General features: G+C 39.8%; 2 protein-coding genes across 2 annotated transcripts; one reads left to right on the plus strand and one right to left on the minus strand.

Moving 5' to 3' along the window:
* Positions 1-1,277: 1,277 nt before the first annotated feature.
* Positions 1,278-12,863, minus strand: ushbp1 (Usher syndrome 1C binding protein 1). The gene is given in 15 exon segments (XM_031308475.2): positions 1,278-2,939; positions 3,060-3,182; positions 4,115-4,212; positions 4,639-4,797; positions 5,503-5,700; positions 5,702-5,726; positions 8,351-8,486; positions 8,606-8,694; positions 8,848-8,988; positions 9,821-10,068; positions 10,224-10,412; positions 10,683-10,846; positions 11,168-11,301; positions 11,503-11,726; positions 12,674-12,863. Coding segments are annotated over 15 exon segments (2,100 nt in total). The 5' UTR covers positions 12,680-12,863; the 3' UTR covers positions 1,278-2,773.
* A 734-nt stretch (positions 12,864-13,597) lies between these two features.
* On the plus strand, positions 13,598-17,802 carry babam1 (BRISC and BRCA1 A complex member 1). Its single transcript, XM_031308458.2, has 9 exons — positions 13,598-13,743; positions 14,346-14,802; positions 14,898-14,956; positions 15,051-15,171; positions 15,265-15,343; positions 15,464-15,488; positions 15,591-15,720; positions 15,837-15,923; positions 16,737-17,802. The coding sequence occupies exons 2-9, from the start codon at positions 14,371-14,373 to the stop codon at positions 16,935-16,937; spliced, it is 1,134 nt and encodes a 377-aa protein (XP_031164318.1). The 5' UTR covers positions 13,598-13,743; positions 14,346-14,370; the 3' UTR covers positions 16,938-17,802.
* Positions 17,803-18,343: the final 541 nt, after the last annotated feature.

Below are 18,343 nucleotides of genomic sequence, written 5' to 3' on the forward strand. Positions count from 1 at the left end.
GTATAAGTATGATTTTCATGTACTTTACTTGAGTATTTCCGTTTGGTTCTTTATATTTATTCTCCACATCATTGAGTAGGGAAATATTGTTCTTTTTATTCCAATTACATTACTCCACTTCTTCTTTTTTTTTTTAAATCATGAGAATGAGCAGTAATCATACATTATCATATGACGGCAGTCCTGAGGCTGTAATACTGAGATAGATCCAAAGGTACAATTGCTCAAGTACTGTACTTAAGTACAATTTTGAGGTACTTGTACTTTAATTATGCTATGCTACTTTGTACTTCTACTTTACTCCATTTATTTGACATCTATACATGGAGTTAGTAAATAGTTGAGTTGCTTTTTAGGGTTTTACATACAATTAGCTTATAAAAAACAATGCACTGGTATGAATAAAACTACATAACAATATATAAAGTGGTCAAAATAAGCTCCAGCATGAATTAACAATCTTATACTCTAGTATATAATAATGAATCACCAACCAGGGCCATTTCTCTGCAGAACAAGTACCTTTACTTTGATAATTTAAGTACATTTAGCTGTTAATACTAATGTACTTTTACTTAAGTAAGATTTTGAATGCAGGACTTGGAGTATTTTCACATTGTGGCATTGGTACTTTTTTTGAGCCATGTTTGATTAAAAAATATACTTTCTTTTCTCTCCAGGGGACATTTTGGCATTATGTGGGCTCTTTGATACAAGAGTCACCCAGAGGTTACAGCAATCATGTCGTCTAAAAAAACCTTTGATAAACTTAGAAGCTTAACATAGATCTTAGAGCGAGCGGACACAAAATGGAATGATAATTGTCTCATCTGCTCTGATGGCAGCTATTACAACAATAGCTATGGTGACCTGGAGGCATGGGGGAACGGCAAGGACGGGCCCTCTTTGATGACCTCTGCTCGGGAAAGGGCAAGCTCTGGCAAGAGTCAGGGCGTCAGGGGCTCGCCACCTCGTCTGCCACTCTGAATCCTCCATTCACAGGCTAACACAACAGCCAGGCATCACTGTGACCCTGTGGGTGTGACACTCAACCTTTGCCTTAACCTCCTGACCGATGGTCACAGCTGCAGCTGACTGGCTCGGGGAGGTCAGGGCAGGGGGGTCGGCTAGAGATGATTGAGAGGTGAGTGTGGAGAGAAGATAGAGATAGAGGAAATGGAGGGTAAAGGGAGAGAAATGGAGATTTGAGTAAGAGGTAAAGAGCAAAGGATGGGTATGAAGGGATGGTAGGAGTAAGCTGGGTTTTTAAAGGATCAGGATTACACTTTTATTGGGTTTTCAAATCTGGGAACATTATGTAACAGTATAGAACAAAAATGTCATAATATAGAACAAAGAGTACAACTTAGACATATATACAAACGCTATACATTCTTATTTCCAATTATTACATATTTAAACCGTTAATTGATAATACATTATTTTAAATACAAATATTGTTGCATGTAAATTATCCACTTTTACCCAATTTCTGTCTCTACTAAAGGCTAACGACTCAATGCTACATTAGCTGCTACTAGCATAACACACTCTAATGTCTGACCAAGCGGTTGACAGTCAATTTGCATTGTGGGTAATGTCGCACCAGGTTTTGACAAGGAAGAAGAATGCGTGGATAAAGATGAAAAAGATCATATCTTTATATGGTTATGCTGCATTCATTTTAATCCTTTTTTAAACTGTTCATCTTGAGTTTGTGGAGTGCTCTTTAAACTCTCCAAAAAAAAGTATACTAATAATATCTTTTCAGCTTTACAGCAATTTCTTGTCATAGCTGGCTACAAATAAACCATTGTAGAGAAGTGGAAATACTGAAAGGCAGAGAGAGCAAGATGGGGAGCACTATGAAAGTGCTAAGAAGACAAATGGGCTGGCTGTACATTTTGTGTACACATCAGCTATTGTCCTGGCCCCCATCCCCCTTCTCTGAGCTTTGTGACGAGCGAACGGCAGGCCAGGAGTGTCTTTATACAGTCGGCTTGTACAGACGGGAAAAGGACATGTGCGCTTTCGAGGTCAGTCCCGAGATCCTCAGAGGGTTCAGTCCTTGAACCTGCCTCTCACATTCATGACAGCTGTTTCTCAGACATAAGGAATGTGTCTTGTGATGTGTGAGTCCTGTTAGAAAAGTTAGGCTTTGGATTCCTGTTCAGTTTATTGGTGACTCTCAGATGGGTTGAAAAGGCAGAACTGACAATGTTTTCCATGTCTGACTACTTCCCTACTCTATATTTACCTCTCTAGAGCCAATGGATGATTGGAAGACTGCTGTAGATTAACATGCTAATATTTGCTAACCAGCACTATATGAAAAGTAAAGGGATCACCAACGTTCATCCTGAATAGGACATCAATGTGTGCACCAAAATTCATGGCAAGCCATCTAATACTTGTTGGGACATTTCGCTCAAAACCACAAATATCAACCTCATTGTGGCGCTAGAGGAAAAGTCAGGGGATCACCAAAGTCAGTAGAATTCATCCTCTGGCCACGATGGACATCTGAACTAAATTTCATTCAATCCATTCAACAGTTAATAAGATATTTCAGTCTCTACCAAAGTGGTGAGCCAACATTGCTAATCATATAGCCAAGCTGCTAGCATGACTAAAAGAGTCTGCAGTGGTAAGGCTTCTATCTGAATGGTGTACAGCATATGAGGGACTTGGATTTAGCAGGGCTGTCCATTGTAGTTTATGTGGATAAACCTGACACTTATGAGGCTGATTCTCTGACTGAAGAGTCACAGGATCACAGAACAGTCTCTTCCCTCCTCCACTCCAAGGCTTCCCCTGCAGCTTTCTGAGCTCCACTCTGGTAGTGGTCACTCTCCGTCATGGCCGCCACTTTCTGCTCCAGCCTCCACACTTGCTCCCGGTACTTCCTGCGAATCTGCCGGTACGAACTCAAGGCTTTACTGGAATGGAAGACACCCAGCAGCGAGATACAATTTAATACACTCACATTAAAAAGGACACTACAGTACTAATACTTTGTAGCTTTAGTTGTAGATGCAGAAAGATGATGATGAACTTACCTGTGAGCTTGTGTGAGCCGAGCAATCTGCTCTCCATTGTCCCTCCTGTGCGGGGTGCTGTCTGACAGAGCTGTGTTAAGTGAGTCTTGGACTAAAGCCAGTCTCTTCTTAAGGGCTTGTTCCCTGAAAACAAAAAGTAAGATTAGATGAAAGAGAAGGGAAAACAGTATGCCAGTCTGTTCATTTTGCATACTTAACTAGGTCTACAATAACGTGTGGGCGGCCTAAACACTTATACATACCTTTTTAGTGCATAGAATGCTGAGCTATTAAAATAATAATTGTAGGAAGGATTTGACGTTATAATGTTAAACATACATTTGGCACAGTGAATCCTTAGTATTTTTTTGATAATTAAAATTGATAATACAGTTACAGTTGCTTGTGAGTGACAGTGCAATTATATATTATAAAATAACATTAAAAAAAACATGAATCCTTAGTATTACCCATATGTTTGTTTTTTTTTTAACAAATAGGCTAATTTATATTTGCCCATATTATTTAGGACTCATGTTAAGACATTTTAACTTTTGAAAAAACTTTCAAAAAATGAATAATTTGGTGGTCCTCCTGCAGTAACTCTGAGGACCCCCTAGGGGTCCTGGACCCTCTGTTGAAGATCTCTGCTTTAGAGCGACTGTGATGCAGAGTGCTTACAGCAGTGCTTTGTTTAAAAGTATTTACTACTCGAGGTCAGAAGAGTAAAAGGATGCACTCATGGAGAGAATAAGAAGCCCTTTATGTCCAAAGTCTGCATTTATTCTGATAGTGTTACTAAGCAACAAATAAAACCAGGAAACAGATGTCTGAATGATTCATTTTTTCTACTGACTACATTCATCAGGTACATTTTTTTCATTTACTTGCCCAGATTTCTCCAAGTGACATTACATTTGATAATTTGCCAGGTTACCCTGTTAAGGCACTTTAAAAAGCTAACATTTGAATATATTATATGTATAAGCTGTATAATATGTGCTTTTACTAATAGTATTTTACAGTATAGTATTTCATTTGCAATGTTATTGCAATTGACAATTGGAGTGTCTCACCTTTGCAGGACAGCCTGCAGCTCTTTCAGAATGGGTCTGGTTCTAGCATCAGCGATGTCCCCATCATTACCCAGTTCAGCCCCATTTTCACAGAGCTTCTGAAACATAACATTAAATTATGATTATCTTTCAAGCTCAAAAGCCGTTCCCCATTCAATTCTTAATAAACATGTAAACATTTATCTAAAGCCATAGTTTCTGCTACCCTGTGTCTACAGTACATAGACAGAAAGCTGTGTTAACTAAGTAGCTGTTCTTTCTCGTTTGACAATGACAGAGTGGTGCGGTATGAATCTGTGCTGCGGCGACAGGACAGCCCAGCAGAAGACCTTGTGGAACCAAAATATCCCTTTTGGCCTGGAGGGATTCTGCTTTGGTAGATGTGTGATTTCCCATGTGGGACACCCAGATTTGAATCGGGTCTGCCACAGTAGACCAACGTCCTGCTCCCTCTTGTTCATTTCACCTTGACTTTGTATTATTTGAAAAATAGTCTATGTTACTGCTGTAGGACTCTGTCCTACCTGTTGTTCGGTCTTACGATCCTCCATCTCCTCTCTGAGGCTTTCTGGAGCAAAAGTTCCAGCTGATTCCTGGGCCTTCTGGGCCATAAAACCCCACTCCAAACACCTCAGCTCTTTCTCCTTGAGGCGGATTAGAGCTCGCAGATCTGACATCTCCTCCTGAAAAAGTAAGTCCATAAACCATAGTATATGAAGAGTTGAACGCAGATACAGCATAAGAAAAGATATACGTGTGGAGTCGTGTTAGAAGCACAAGATGTAGATATTTTATCACAACCAGCAGCTTTTACCTTTACGTTAAGGCTGTTGTGGAATGTGTAAATGTGTATATGATTCCCTGTATTGGCCCTGTATTGGTATTGGTCACCCTAGGTTTTTAATAATATATGTGAATTCATGGTTATTCCCCAGCTGGAATCACACTGTGGAAGTTAGGATTATATTTTATGAACCTTAATAATTTGAATATCAAGATATACACACTCTAGTGATTAGTAATTAGTGAGTTTTAGAGCGGCTGGTAGGTGGATTTGGAGCAGGCTAGTCATTTCCCCCTGTTTCTGGTTTTGTGTTTAAAATTTAAAACTTTAATAAATGCTTTACCAGTTTCAGACCTCACTGGATATATGAGATGGAGATCTGCCAGCCGTGTGTATTGTTCTGTTGTACTGTATGTGAGCTAAGTGTAATGTTGTGTTTTACAATAAAGATTTGTTACCTTAAACAATTCACCCAAAAGAACTATGACATTCAGACAAAAGCCACTTCTATCTCATGATCTCTTTGCATGAAAGGTTTTGGCAGTTGTTTTTTCAATTTCAAATCTTGATTTTTGAATCATAAATTAGGACACACAGCTCCTACCCTGACAGAGATGAGTTCATAGAAGAGGGAAGCCTTCTCTTTTTTTGTATCAGGAGGTTTGGCGTTATCTTTAGTCACATGTCCCCCTCTTGATCCTGGACTCGGTTTAGGTAGACAAATGGCTGCCCGCTCCCTCTTCAGGTGCTCAATTTGCTGACGGAGAACAGCCTCTCGCCCCACCAGCTCAGGTGTCCTGTGGGGTTACAGGTAGTGAGTGACCTGACCTGGCAAAAACGTGATCCAAAAAATGACAATTTTTGAATTCAAATGTTCATTAATATTGTCACACTTCATTGAGTCATACCTGATTGCTTTTAAAATATTTAGTTGCCGAGAAGGCATTTGACCAGATTGAGTGGTGCTACTTATTTGAAGGTCTTAATAGGTTCAATTTCGGAAATAAGTTCCTGTCACTAATTAAACTCATTTATAATAATCCCACGGCTCAAATCCTAACAAACCGGACAATATCCTCCTCGTTTAGATTATATAGAGGGACAAGGCAGGGGTGTCCACTATCCCCTTTAATTTTTGCGCTGGCTATCGAGCCTCTAGCCCAATGTATCAGAATAGAACCCCAGATTTATGGTTACTCCACCAAAGACACAAATAATAAGATATCATTATACGCAGATGACATCCTTTTATATATAACGCAGCCTCAAATTACTATTCCAAATCTTCTGGACAAAATCAACCTGTTTGGGACCTTTTCGGGTTATCGGATCAATTGGACTAAAAGCGTTTTAATGCCGGTCCATATGAGTGACTTAGCACACCTAGGTCACTTTCCATTCACAGTCTCTCCAGAGAAATTTACCTATTTGGGGATAGAAGTGACAAAGCAGTACTCCTCTCTATTCCAGGCAAACTTCCCCCCTCTAATAGAACGATTACAGACTAGAATATCATTCTGGGACACGCTCCCAATTTCTTTAATTGGGAGAATTAATGCTATAAAGATGATTTTCCTCCCGCAATTGTTGTACCTATTTCAAAACATCCCAATGTTTCTAAAAAAATCCTTTTTTAAACAACTAGATTCTTTAATAGTTCCTTTTCTGTGGGGGCACAAGGTTCACAGAATAGGCAAAAAACATCTCTGTAGGCCAAAATCGAAGGGGGGATTGACACTCCCAGACTTTTTGCTATATTACTGGGCCTCAGCGATTAAGATGTTTACCTTTTGGTTAGACACATCAATACCAATGTCTGATTGGCTAATGCTGGAGCGGGAGGACTGCCACCCGTATTCTATGGCCGCGGTCCTACTAGCTCCGGCTGCGGTTAATAAGTCCCTGTATAATAACAACCCAATCATACATAGCATGATCTGTACCTGGAAACAAATCAAGACCACCTTTAATCTTAAACCAATCTCTCCTCTGCTACCCATCGCTAGAAACCCTACATTTGCCCCCTCCAGTCTGGATGGAGCCTTTTCTACATGGAGTGAGAGGGGTGTCCAATGTATTGGTGACTTATATATGGGAGGCGTCTTTGCCTCATTCACACAACTACAGAGGAAGTATGAGCTGGGGAATAATAACTTCTTTCGTTACCTACAAGTTAGGGACTACGTTCGGAAATACCTAAGAGACTTTGAGACTGAATCACAATCTAAAATAGATGACTGTCTGAAACTGTCTCCTAACGAAAGTAAATTGATATCCCGCATCTATAACAATCTCTTATTAATAAGCTCCCCATCGACTGAAAATTATAAACGTAAGTGGGAAGAGGAACTTGGTGAATCTATTCCAGATGATTTATGGACAGAAAGTCTTGAAAAAATACATAATTGTTCAGATAACGCAAGACATTGTCTTGTCCAATTTAAAATTGTTCATAGGCTTCATTACTCAAAGGAGAAACTACACAACATATACCCAGAGGTGTCACCTATGTGTGATAAGTGCCACTCTTCTGTAGCATCACTTCTCCATAGTTTTGCTCTATGCCCAAGGGTCCAATTGTTCTGGATTGATATATGTAACATTATGTCTGAGGTCATAAATACTTCAATCAAACCTGAGCCCTTGTTCATCATTCTTGGAATATCGGAGACCTTCAGGAAACTTAGTGTGGCACAGCAGCGCTTTCTCTCTTATTGTTTCATAATAGCAAAGAGATTAATCCTCATCTTATGGAAGAGCACAACTGTACCTACTTCTAAGATGTGGTTAGAGGATTTAACTAACACACTTTATTTAGAAAGGATAAGGTATACATTGAAAGACAGGCTCAACTTATTCAATAAAACATGGAAACCCCTTATATCATACCTCAAAACTACAATTCCAGTACAACAGTCCGCATCCTAGCACATGATATAATGACAATTATAATGGTATTAGAGTGAAGGCCTCTGTGAGGGAGGGTGGATGGGGTGGAGATACATAGGGAGGGGTTAGATGGGTAGACGGGGGGGATGGGATAGTGTGGGGGATCGCGGTCAGCCTGGTAGTGTTCTTACCACTGTTTTTGTATTATTGTTGTTACTTGTCTCTCTCTCTTTTTTTTTTTTTTTTGTTGCTTTGCCTTGCTTTAATGCTGCACCACTTCAAGTTTACTGCTTATTTGATTTATTGAATTACTTATAAAAAAATTCTTAGACTGTACAAGTGAATTGTATGTCAAATCGTATGCTTTAATAAAAAGACGTTTGAGAAAATATTTAGTTAATAGCATGTATATCTTTGGTGGTGGAAGAGAAAGATAAATGCAATATTTGTAAAATATTATCCTTTCTTTTTTTCAATTTCAGTCTGTCAATAATGACACATTTTCCTTTCTACCCATTCCTATTACTGTGCTTGAATGTACAAAGAGCACTTTCAAATGTCACCTGTGCCCTGTGTGACTCTGTGTTTCCGTCCCCTCTGTGACTCCTGCTGTTGAGAAGGAAGTGGACAGCTCTTCAGTTCCCATTTTTATGAGCTGAGCTGACGGACTGTCTGGCTGCTGGCTGTCACCGACCGCCCCTGATGAAAGGAAAAACTGTCAGTCTGACTGTTTGTGTATGTGTCAATGACATGCATACCTACTGTATATATAAGTGAATCTGACTTGTAAGCAGTACTATAACATGGTATTCAAACACCTGCTGAGTCTGTCTGCAGAGGAATGCTATGCTGCTTCTTGGCATCATAAAGTGACAACAGCTCGCTGTAGGCCTCTTCACACTCCTCACTGTCAATCACAACCACAAAGACAAAATACGATCTCACTACATGAGAAGAAGCTAGATTAAAACTGTTAGATTGCTGACCTGTGCACATTCATTTTTTGAATGTCCTTGAATGTTCTTTGTACTTGTATGTCAGCTGTGTTTTATGTGTGTACCAGTAGCTGAGAGCCATCTGCAGGGCAGAGCAGTTAGCCTCAAGTCTGTTTAGTGTAATACTGATCTGTTCGGACTCTCCCTTCGTTCGCTCCAGAGCTGCAGTCAGCCGTTCATTTCTGGCCCTCAGCCGCTCAATGCACCTGGAATAGTGAGAGGATGAGGAGTTAAGAGCAAAAACATTTGTTTCATAAAGAGTTTTAATAAATAAATAAATAAATACAAATAATCATTCTGTGGAGGAAGAAACTGTATTGGTTGAGTTAATACTCAACCAAATAATCACTGGTTTCCAGCTACTTAGATATTTAATGTAGCCATGCCAACTTACATTATCCAGCTTACATGTTGTTGAAAGGTCAAAGTAGGTTATAACTATCAGAGATCACAATTCAAATAACGTTTAGTCAAAATACAGATCAAAATGTAATCAGAAAAATATAAAAGACAGTGTTTTGCCATTTATTCATAACATGAATCTTAGAAGGTCACTTGGAAAACTAGCTAACCTAATTATCATATTGTTTTGTGTTAGGCCTTAAATATACTGATATGTTGGCAAAAAAAACCTGTTTCTGCATAATTCACAATTTTGTCATGCTCTACACAATGTGTGTGTGTGTGTGTGAGTGGCTGCACCTTTGTATTTGTCTTGGTATAAATAGAACAAAATCAATCAATATACCAATATAGAGTCAATATACTAGTTCAGTAACTCGGGTCACATTTTTCAGTTATAGTAGTACAGTTTTTTAAGAATCAGGATGATCTTTGCACACCTGTATACCGACAGTAACAAAGAGACAACCCAACCACTGTCATTACATTTTGACTTATTTATAATGTTTGATGCCTGATGTAGTGTTACTGGACCAAAACATAGCTATTCAATAAATGTAATGTAAGTGTTGACAGTGTACTGTGGCTGAATTTTGCTACCCTGGGACATCCTAAGCAGCTCTTCCTCAGACTCACCTGTTCAGTCGTTCTGTCTCAGAGTCCAGGCTGATGGGGCTGCGACAAGGACTACATGAGTTACCAGAGCCTACTGGAGAACCATCCTCACCCACAGACAGAGGTGTTACAGCTCTGGCTGCTCTTCTGTAGAGTAACGGTGAACCAGGGAAGGGAGGAGAAGCCCAGTCTGGACTAAGAGCCCCTGCGGTGGGCCGATAGGAAGGAGAGCGACTGCCTGACCTCCAGGCTTTATGGAGACCGACCAGCTTAGAGACAAGAGAAAGGGTGCAACATTTATTTTAATTTTTTGAACTCATGAATTGTGTTGAAATACCTAATGTGTACACACTTCTTAAATTTATGTTTTTAGCATTTCTATATTTCGCCTTACCCCTGTCATAAACAAAACCCTCTCTTCTACCTTGTTCTTCTCCTCTTCCATCTGGCTGACGGTGCTTTGTGCTCTCTCAAGCTCCTCCTGGTGACTCTGAAAGGTGCTTCTGAGAGCAGCATCTCGCTTCTCCAGATCCAGGATGGCCTCTGGATACTGGTCCTTCGGCAGGCCTGGTGGGCATGAAATTCCAAACTCTATTTCCATCTCCTCCAATATCTGTAACCAATGTGCCAAAATTACTAAAGGGGAGTCTAAAGATAGCCTGAACAATGACATATTTTTCTCTCAATTTGATTCATTTTTGGAATTAATAGTATTTTATTATTTATATTATATTATATATTTATATTCTGAGTCAGATTCGTTGGATCAACTTGATAATGCAAAATGTGTCAGTAAACTTGACTTTTTGTTGGAATTTGCAGCTGTGATAACAAAAGTTCAAATAGATCAAAGAATTATGAGAGTTTGTTACAGTTTTAATACCTGAGTGGCCTTGACCCAGCTCTCCTGGGCTGCTCTCAGATGCTCTCTGTGCTTATCCTGATCAGAAGCTGTGATGGGGGCAGCCCAGGACCTTTTACAGCTGATAGAGTCCTCCACTGACGTTAAAACCGCCTGGAGTTTAGTCCACACTACACCACCGCCCCCTAGTGGATAAAAGGTAGAGGTGCAAATGATCATGTTTGACAAAGTAAGTGGCAGAAGAATAGCTCTGTCTATGAATGAAAAAAACATTGAAAAGGTGATAAATATAAAAGTTTCTTTAAATCGTTTTAGCTTGTGTTTAAATTGCTTGCTTTTCCTCAAGATACTAGTAATAGTAAATAAGTAGTAAATATTAGAAATTATACATCAGCTGTTCTTTTCGACACAAGTTATTGTCCGGCCCAATTGGAGGACAGATCCCCTACATGCAGCACAGGTGCACAGCATCCAAAAGAATGTTTGTGAAATGTGTCGATGCCAACCTCTGTCATTCAGTGGAGGTTGGAGTGGAGCAGAGGCAGTCTTCCTCTCTGGGCTGCTTCTGGCCACCCTGTGGGACAGGAGGTCTGGAACCAGAGGCCTGGATGGTCCTGGTGGTCTCAGGTCTCCTGGTTCACTGCAGAGTACCAGCAGCATTAACATTTTTGCTAGTGAATACCACTGTGTTTATTTTGAGACAAGGTATAAGCGGACCAATATATCATTTATTGATTGGAAAATATGTAAGAACAAACAACAAATATGGTTCAAAATATTTATTTGGAGTGAAGCCAAATACATTTATTCAGATCATTGTTATGGCTCGTATCAACATTACCTTGGTGCCTTTAATGAGCCCATCTTCTTGTTCAGTTCAGCAATGATGTTAAGCAACGTGCCCACGTCAGCCTCACACTGAGCCAGTTCTGCTGGCGAAGGCTCGAGGTTTGCTGTGGGCTCAGAGCCCTCAGGGTCAAGGGTTATATGGTCGATGGAGGTCATCAACTCCCTGTCACTCCCTGACCCAGCATCCAGGCTGTCACATCGGACCAGACAGGAATCCTGTAGACACGTGAAGTTGTGTTTGGATTGGTAGAAAATAATGTACCTTATTTGAGTCATTATTTTAGCTTTTCACTATAAAGCACTTTTTTTTCATTAAGTACTACTCATATATGTAACAATATAATACACATAATGTGTGTATGTTCTTTCTGCCTGTTAATAGTGTTAAGCTCTTGAACCAGACATTGTTGCTGCATTGTTTAGCGGCTATTGTTTTGAGCAGCGGAAAAGAAGGAAACTAAAACATCCTGAGATCCAACTTCCTGCCTAGAAAATATTTGTGGACCAAACCATCTTTTGTTGCACACAAAAAATGTCAGCTAAATTAAATTAGAATAAAGTGTTTCTCTTTTATTTGTATATATGATGCCTATGAATATGTGAAAATTATACAATTTGGAACGCCTATCTATTGAGCACGCGATAGTTAGCAACATGCTTTAAATTCCTTATCCAGCCAGTAATACATCCACTACACCCGCCTCTTCCTATTCAGAGTCACAGGAAGGCTATCCAAGCATGCACTGGGCAAAAGGCAAGAAAAACCTCGGATAGGTCTACAGACAAACAATTTCTGGCAATTTAAAGTTTCAAATTCAGTCTCACAATTGAATGTGGGAAGGATATCACTCATATAATGTAAATATAATAATACACTGATGCCACTCAGTCAGCAATATTACTCATTAAAATTCTGCTCCTAAGTCACAAAGATCAAAATCCGGTTTCACGTCATGCAAGCAGCTGTAATGCTGTATAAACATTTGTCACACGTTTGTAGATCTTGTTTAAGGACAAAGTGCATCATCTTAGAAAGCCATTTCACAGATGAAGGGTTTAAACTCTTTTGTCAAATTTACACAGTAAACATGTAATGCTCCAAGTCATGCAACACCCAGTATGATAAGTGACATAATTTTCAAGACAAACACTGAAATACTTACCTCCATACTTCTTTATCTTGATGTCTGTAGCAGTGATTTAGTTTTTGTTGAGGCTGTTTACCGCCATTAAACATTTGACAAAACGAGAGGATGTTTTCTTCAGTACTATTTTTGTGTTATTATATTTTCCAATAGTTAGTCAGTCAGTCAGTCACTGCTGCAGTGCTCTCTGTATGTCTGCCCAACAGTGTTTAGCGTGATGAGTGAGGTAAGTGGAAAACATTCAGAAAGTCATCCCCACCCATTCCTCGTCACTTTGTGTCCTTTCCTGTTTTGTCCAAATATAGCTTCCATGTCTTTTTTTAAAAGGAGACCATGAGTAAACTCTGGATACATATTTTAGACGCTCTGCGAAACAATGACAAAAGAAATGTACTATGATGTTATGTCATTTGAAAAATGCACAAAGTTACAATTAATTTGGACCATGACACTGACTTAACAGACGTGTTAAATTGTGTTTCTTCTGTCTCTGTTGACAGCAAATGCAGTTTCTGCTGAATTAATTTACCTACACTACAAGTATTGAGCCAGATTCTGCAGAATTGTGCTAAAAAACAAACATGAATTATAGATCAATTCAACACCAGTTTCCTTTTAATGTAGTCATGTGTTTTAATCTAGTAATACACAACACCATATTCGGTCATCCTGGTGAGTCTGGCAATAAAGTGGAAGATGTTACAGAGAGAAATGCATATTTACTGCCTGAATCATTTTCTGATTCACAAAAATAGATTAGCATTCATAGGACTTTGTTTAAAATGTACTTATTTTGTTACTGCTACAAATATTGTTTTACGACTACAATTACCACTACAATCCTCACAAGGAAAAGAGTAAGTAAAAAAGGCAGAAAAATGTAACCTTCTCATTTTTTTTTTATTTTGTAACCTTCGCATTGAACTCTATTACCCACAATGCTATGACACTTAGCAGTTCCTGCTTTGGTCATTTCCGGTAAGGGAGTTGTCCATCAAAACAAATGTTAGCTCGTCGTTGAAATATTTTGCAACTTTCAATGAGTTTCACTTTATTTGAGTCCTAGAAGTTTTGCAGTTACTTATCACGTAAGTATACCTCAACATTTTAACACAAAACATTTCGTACGTCTCGTCTCGTCTGCTTTGCTCTAATTTCTCTTGAAGCTAATGCTAACAGCTCACATTGCTACTGCGCTGTCATCAAACATCACCTGTGTTAGCTACATGGACTCTGGCTTTCTGGACGCATGATTGATGCATTTCTAACTAAACTATCCATCCTATAAAGCTAAAACACCTCAGTCTTTGTTATTCCGGTTAGCTTCACACTGAACCTTTTGTTCATACGGACACAATTGTAGCTTTACTGGTATGGCACGATTTTGATAGTAAAAATTCCATTATAAAGTTAATATAGAAAGTGGAGGCAATTCCGAGCTTCACGCAGCTTTCTTTCGATCATTGTACGATCTGTGTTGAACTTTTAAAGAGGCTCTTTTGATTTTTCTTGTTAGCATTTATAGACAGTTTTGGTGACCAATTGGTGAATTTAATTTACGTTTTAGTATCTGTGGATGTCAGTCACAGGTAAATGCAAAGACAATTCTGGTTACAAATGTGTTAATATTTCCTCTTCATGGCTAAACTAACTTGCCACCCAGTCAAACTCATCACCCCTACTTCCTTAGCAACCTGTATCTTAGCAACCAATCCATGGAGACGCCGGAGCCGGGCCCAGCAGATGGAGAGGAACGTCTGGTGGAGCTGCGACCTCGGACACGCTCCAACCCTGAAGGTGCCGAGGACCGTCGCAGCAGCACGGGCAGCCTCGGAGGAAACAGTAACCCAAACATATCTCAGCCTGCTGTGGGGAGTCGTGTTGAGGGCGAGGGCGAGGCTTCAACCAGCGACAGTGCTCCCAGTTCCACCACCACAACTGTCTCAGCCACTGCAGCTCAGACTGTAGCCCCTGTTGCAGTAGTAGCAGCGGCTGCAGCCAGTGCCACAGTACCACTTTCTACTGCTTCTGCTGCAGCCAAAGAGAGGCCGAAGCCCACGCAGCAACAGCCCACATTGACAACCCCCGTCCCTCCACCAGCAGAGTACCAGCTCAGAGTTCCCCGTGTCAACTGTCCAGAGAAAGTGGTAGGCTCACAATACAGTTCTGATTTATGTTTCACATGAAAATTAAGCCTTACTTTCACCTTAAGGCTTATTCTATCTGGTGTTCCTCATGGCAGATAATCTGCTTAGACCTTTCCGAAGAGATGTCTTTGCCAAAGTTGGAGTCTTTTAACGGGTAAGCTACAGCAAAGTAAACTTTTATTTCTCAGTGCTCGCAATTTATCAATTTATTTGTCATCTCTGCCTAATTTGTCTGTCTTTCTATTTAGGTCTAAAACGAATGCCCTGAACATATCCCAGAAAATGATTGAGATGTTTGTCAGAACTAAACACAAGATTGACAAACGGCATGAGTTTGCACTTGTAGTAGTCAATGATGACTCTCTCTGGGTGAGTACAGGAATGGTTTAATCTGCTCCAAATGTTACGTACAGTTTTCTAGAATATGTTTCCTCTTCTTCTGTGTTTGTGTATGTGCCCCAGTTGTCAGGCTTCACCTCTGACCCCAGGGAGCTGTGCAGCTGTCTGTATGATCTTGAGACCAATGTGTGCGAGTCCTTCAGTATCCTTTCATTCAAAACTAACTTTTAAACAATGAAGATAAATGTCCTGCTATAAAGCAAAACATAGTACATGAAATCAATTCTAGGTGTTACATTTTAGCCTTAACTGTCCTCTGTAGACCTTGAAGATCTTCTTAATGTAATGTAAGTCCTGTCTGATTATAAACCTTTTTGTCTTTTAAAATACATGAAATGTTATATAGAAGTGTTTACTGAAGGTAATCTCTTCTACTGTTGTCTTTGTAGTCGTCAGAAGATCGAGCTGCCGTCGATGGACAATGTTCAGACTATCCCTCCTCCATATGTGGTGCGGACTGTGCTCATCTACAGCCGCAATGCAGGGCAGCTTCAGTTCAACCCTTCAGAGGCTGTTAGTGTAAGTGTGACAATTGCTGCGATATCCTATTCTCTCTCTTATGTTTTTGGCTGCTTTGAGCAGAGTACATTAACTTTACATTGAAGTGAAGGTCTTGTTCTTGTGTCCTGCCCCAGAAAATGCTGCAATCTCCGTATTTTTTCTTTGATGTTGTCTACCTACACAATGGGATGGAGGAGCAGGGAGATGATACCAGCTGGAGGGTGAGTGAATAAACTGATGAAGAGACAATGGCTGCGGTTGAATAGTCAGTTTTGCTTAGGAAGTTTCCTAACGGAGTGAAACGACCCGGAAGTAGGTAAGTGGCAGCCGTGATAAGAGCCGTTCGAATTGTCTAAATAATAAGGAAAGGTGCTTCAATGCTTCCTTTATCATCTCTTTCAGCATATGATACACTGTACCATCCTTTACAAAAGAAAAGGAGATAATGCTGTCTCCTTGCGGCAGCATCATAAAGCGACACATCAGCATTTGGCCATTCTATATTCAGAATATTAAGTGCCGGCTGTATTTTCTGTGAGACATAGCAACACAACTAATAATAATGTTTGAGTGGTTTAATAAATCGATTAATGAAAGAACTTTACTCTTGTCTCCCGACGCTTAAAATTTCAGTGAGCATGCATACAGAACTGTGAATGAAAGGATCGCTGAATCCAAAGCAGCGCACCGGACATTGGTTTAATTTTAACCCAGAGCAGTGTCCAAAACAAGTTCACCTGTTTGCCCCTCAGTGGTTTATTTCAATATATATGTTTTGTTGAAAGTCACTACAGATATAACTACATTATTTTGACCATGTGTGAAAGTAGGAATATTATGTGAGAATGCACGGATCGGATCTGACAGCATCCGATTCAGTTACCTTAAATCATCATCATTTATTTAAATACTTCTGTCCGTAGAGGGATGTTGTGAAAACCCACTTCACTATAACAGCTTTTCACACTATGATGTAATCTGGATATTTCTCTAGGTGCTGCATTTCAACTATGTGGTATGTTTTCTGTCTCCAGGACAACTACACCTCTTTCTGCAACCTGGACTCAAAGGGCATGTGCTATCGCTTTGAGGTTTCCCTGAGTGGACCCGCCATCGAGCTGCACAACTGCATGGCCAAACTTCTGGCTCACCCTTTACAAAGACCTTTCCAGAGCCACGCGTCTTACAGCCTGCTGGAGGGGGAAGACCCCCAGGACATTGAGGCAACGGTGTAAAAAGGGCACACTTATAAAGCCCTGTTTCTCCATGAAATTCACACACTGTAGTTTATTAGAAAGGGGCAAGGGTTTTCCAAGTACCACTTATTACTGAGGGGGTTTCCATTTACTGCTGTAAAGCAATCATTTTTAAGAATATTTGGGAAAACCATGTGTAGTTGTAAAGAAACAGGAGGGTTTCAGCAGGTTACTACTAACTCAGTCATTGTGTTTCCATAAAAGAATGAGTGAGTCATTGATTGTTCTAAGCTTTCCTGATGTTGTTAGCTGTAAAACTACTGGAGGTCTCCTGGGGGATGAGGTGATGTCAGAGAATCCAGGAGCAGGACACAAGTAGGAGGAGAAGATCGAGAAAGAATAAGAAAAGGAAGATGTTCAAAGCATCAAGCTTTGTTAAAGTCACTCCCTCCCCATTTGAAATTTCTTTCAAATCTTAGACCACACTGATCTGTCTGTAAGTCTTAAAGGGGGAAATCAGTGCAAACGTGTGACAATTTTTGATAGCTGGCCTTTTGAGACAAACTGCAATATGATGCACTGTATCACAGAGGTCACTTCTGTATTTTTGCCTTCCCTTTTTGTTGGTAATTTCCACATTTTGTTGCCTGTTTTAATGTATTTTCTATTTTATAATGGGTTGTTTTTAATCTTTCGTTCATTTGTCACTCTTGTATGTAACACAGACAATGAAAGAATGTTCAGTAACGTAGAAGCGGCCCCTCCTTTGACAATGATTGGCATTTGTGGATTGATTGTAGAAAAAGGCCCCTCATTATGCCAGTCAAGCTGCACTTGAAACACATTGTACAGAAAAGCTTTTTGAAGCCGTTTCTGGATATTAAAAAAGGCATGTTGAATCATATTTTTCATTTTCATATGTGCTTTCTATGTTTTTGTCAGTAGATGGCAGCAAAGTCCATCTAGAGATCTGAGCTGAAGGCTCTGTCAAAAAGCTGCTGTGGTCCATGATGGTAGACAATAGTCTAATTTTTGTATAGATACTACATCAAAGTGTCATATTTTTTTTTCCTTTTACTAAAATTTTCTGCGTTAAATCTTCACTGTCGAGCTTCATCTTCAGTGTCACTGATATGACAGCATGGTTAAGCTGTTATCACAGCTTCTGTTGAAAACCTTCTCTGTTATCCACCTATGGCATGAGTATTACTTCAGTGATATATTTTCCGGTCACCCTAAATGTATCTGGTCAGTTATCTTAAGAGGTGTTTATATCTCAGTCTGTAACAGTTTAGTTTCCTGTTTTTGTTCAGAAGTTGATCTGATGTCTGTCCTGACTCCTGATAGTCACTCATTTTCTGTCACTCTAACATACCATCATAAATTAGCTTTCTTTCCGGTGAGGACAGGTTTTCAGGGAGACAATGGGGAGCAGGAAAACCCTG

This window comes from Sander lucioperca, chromosome 11, assembly GCF_008315115.2.
Source record: "Sander lucioperca isolate FBNREF2018 chromosome 11, SLUC_FBN_1.2, whole genome shotgun sequence".
In the NCBI taxonomy this organism is placed as follows: domain Eukaryota; kingdom Metazoa; phylum Chordata; class Actinopteri; order Perciformes; family Percidae; genus Sander; species Sander lucioperca.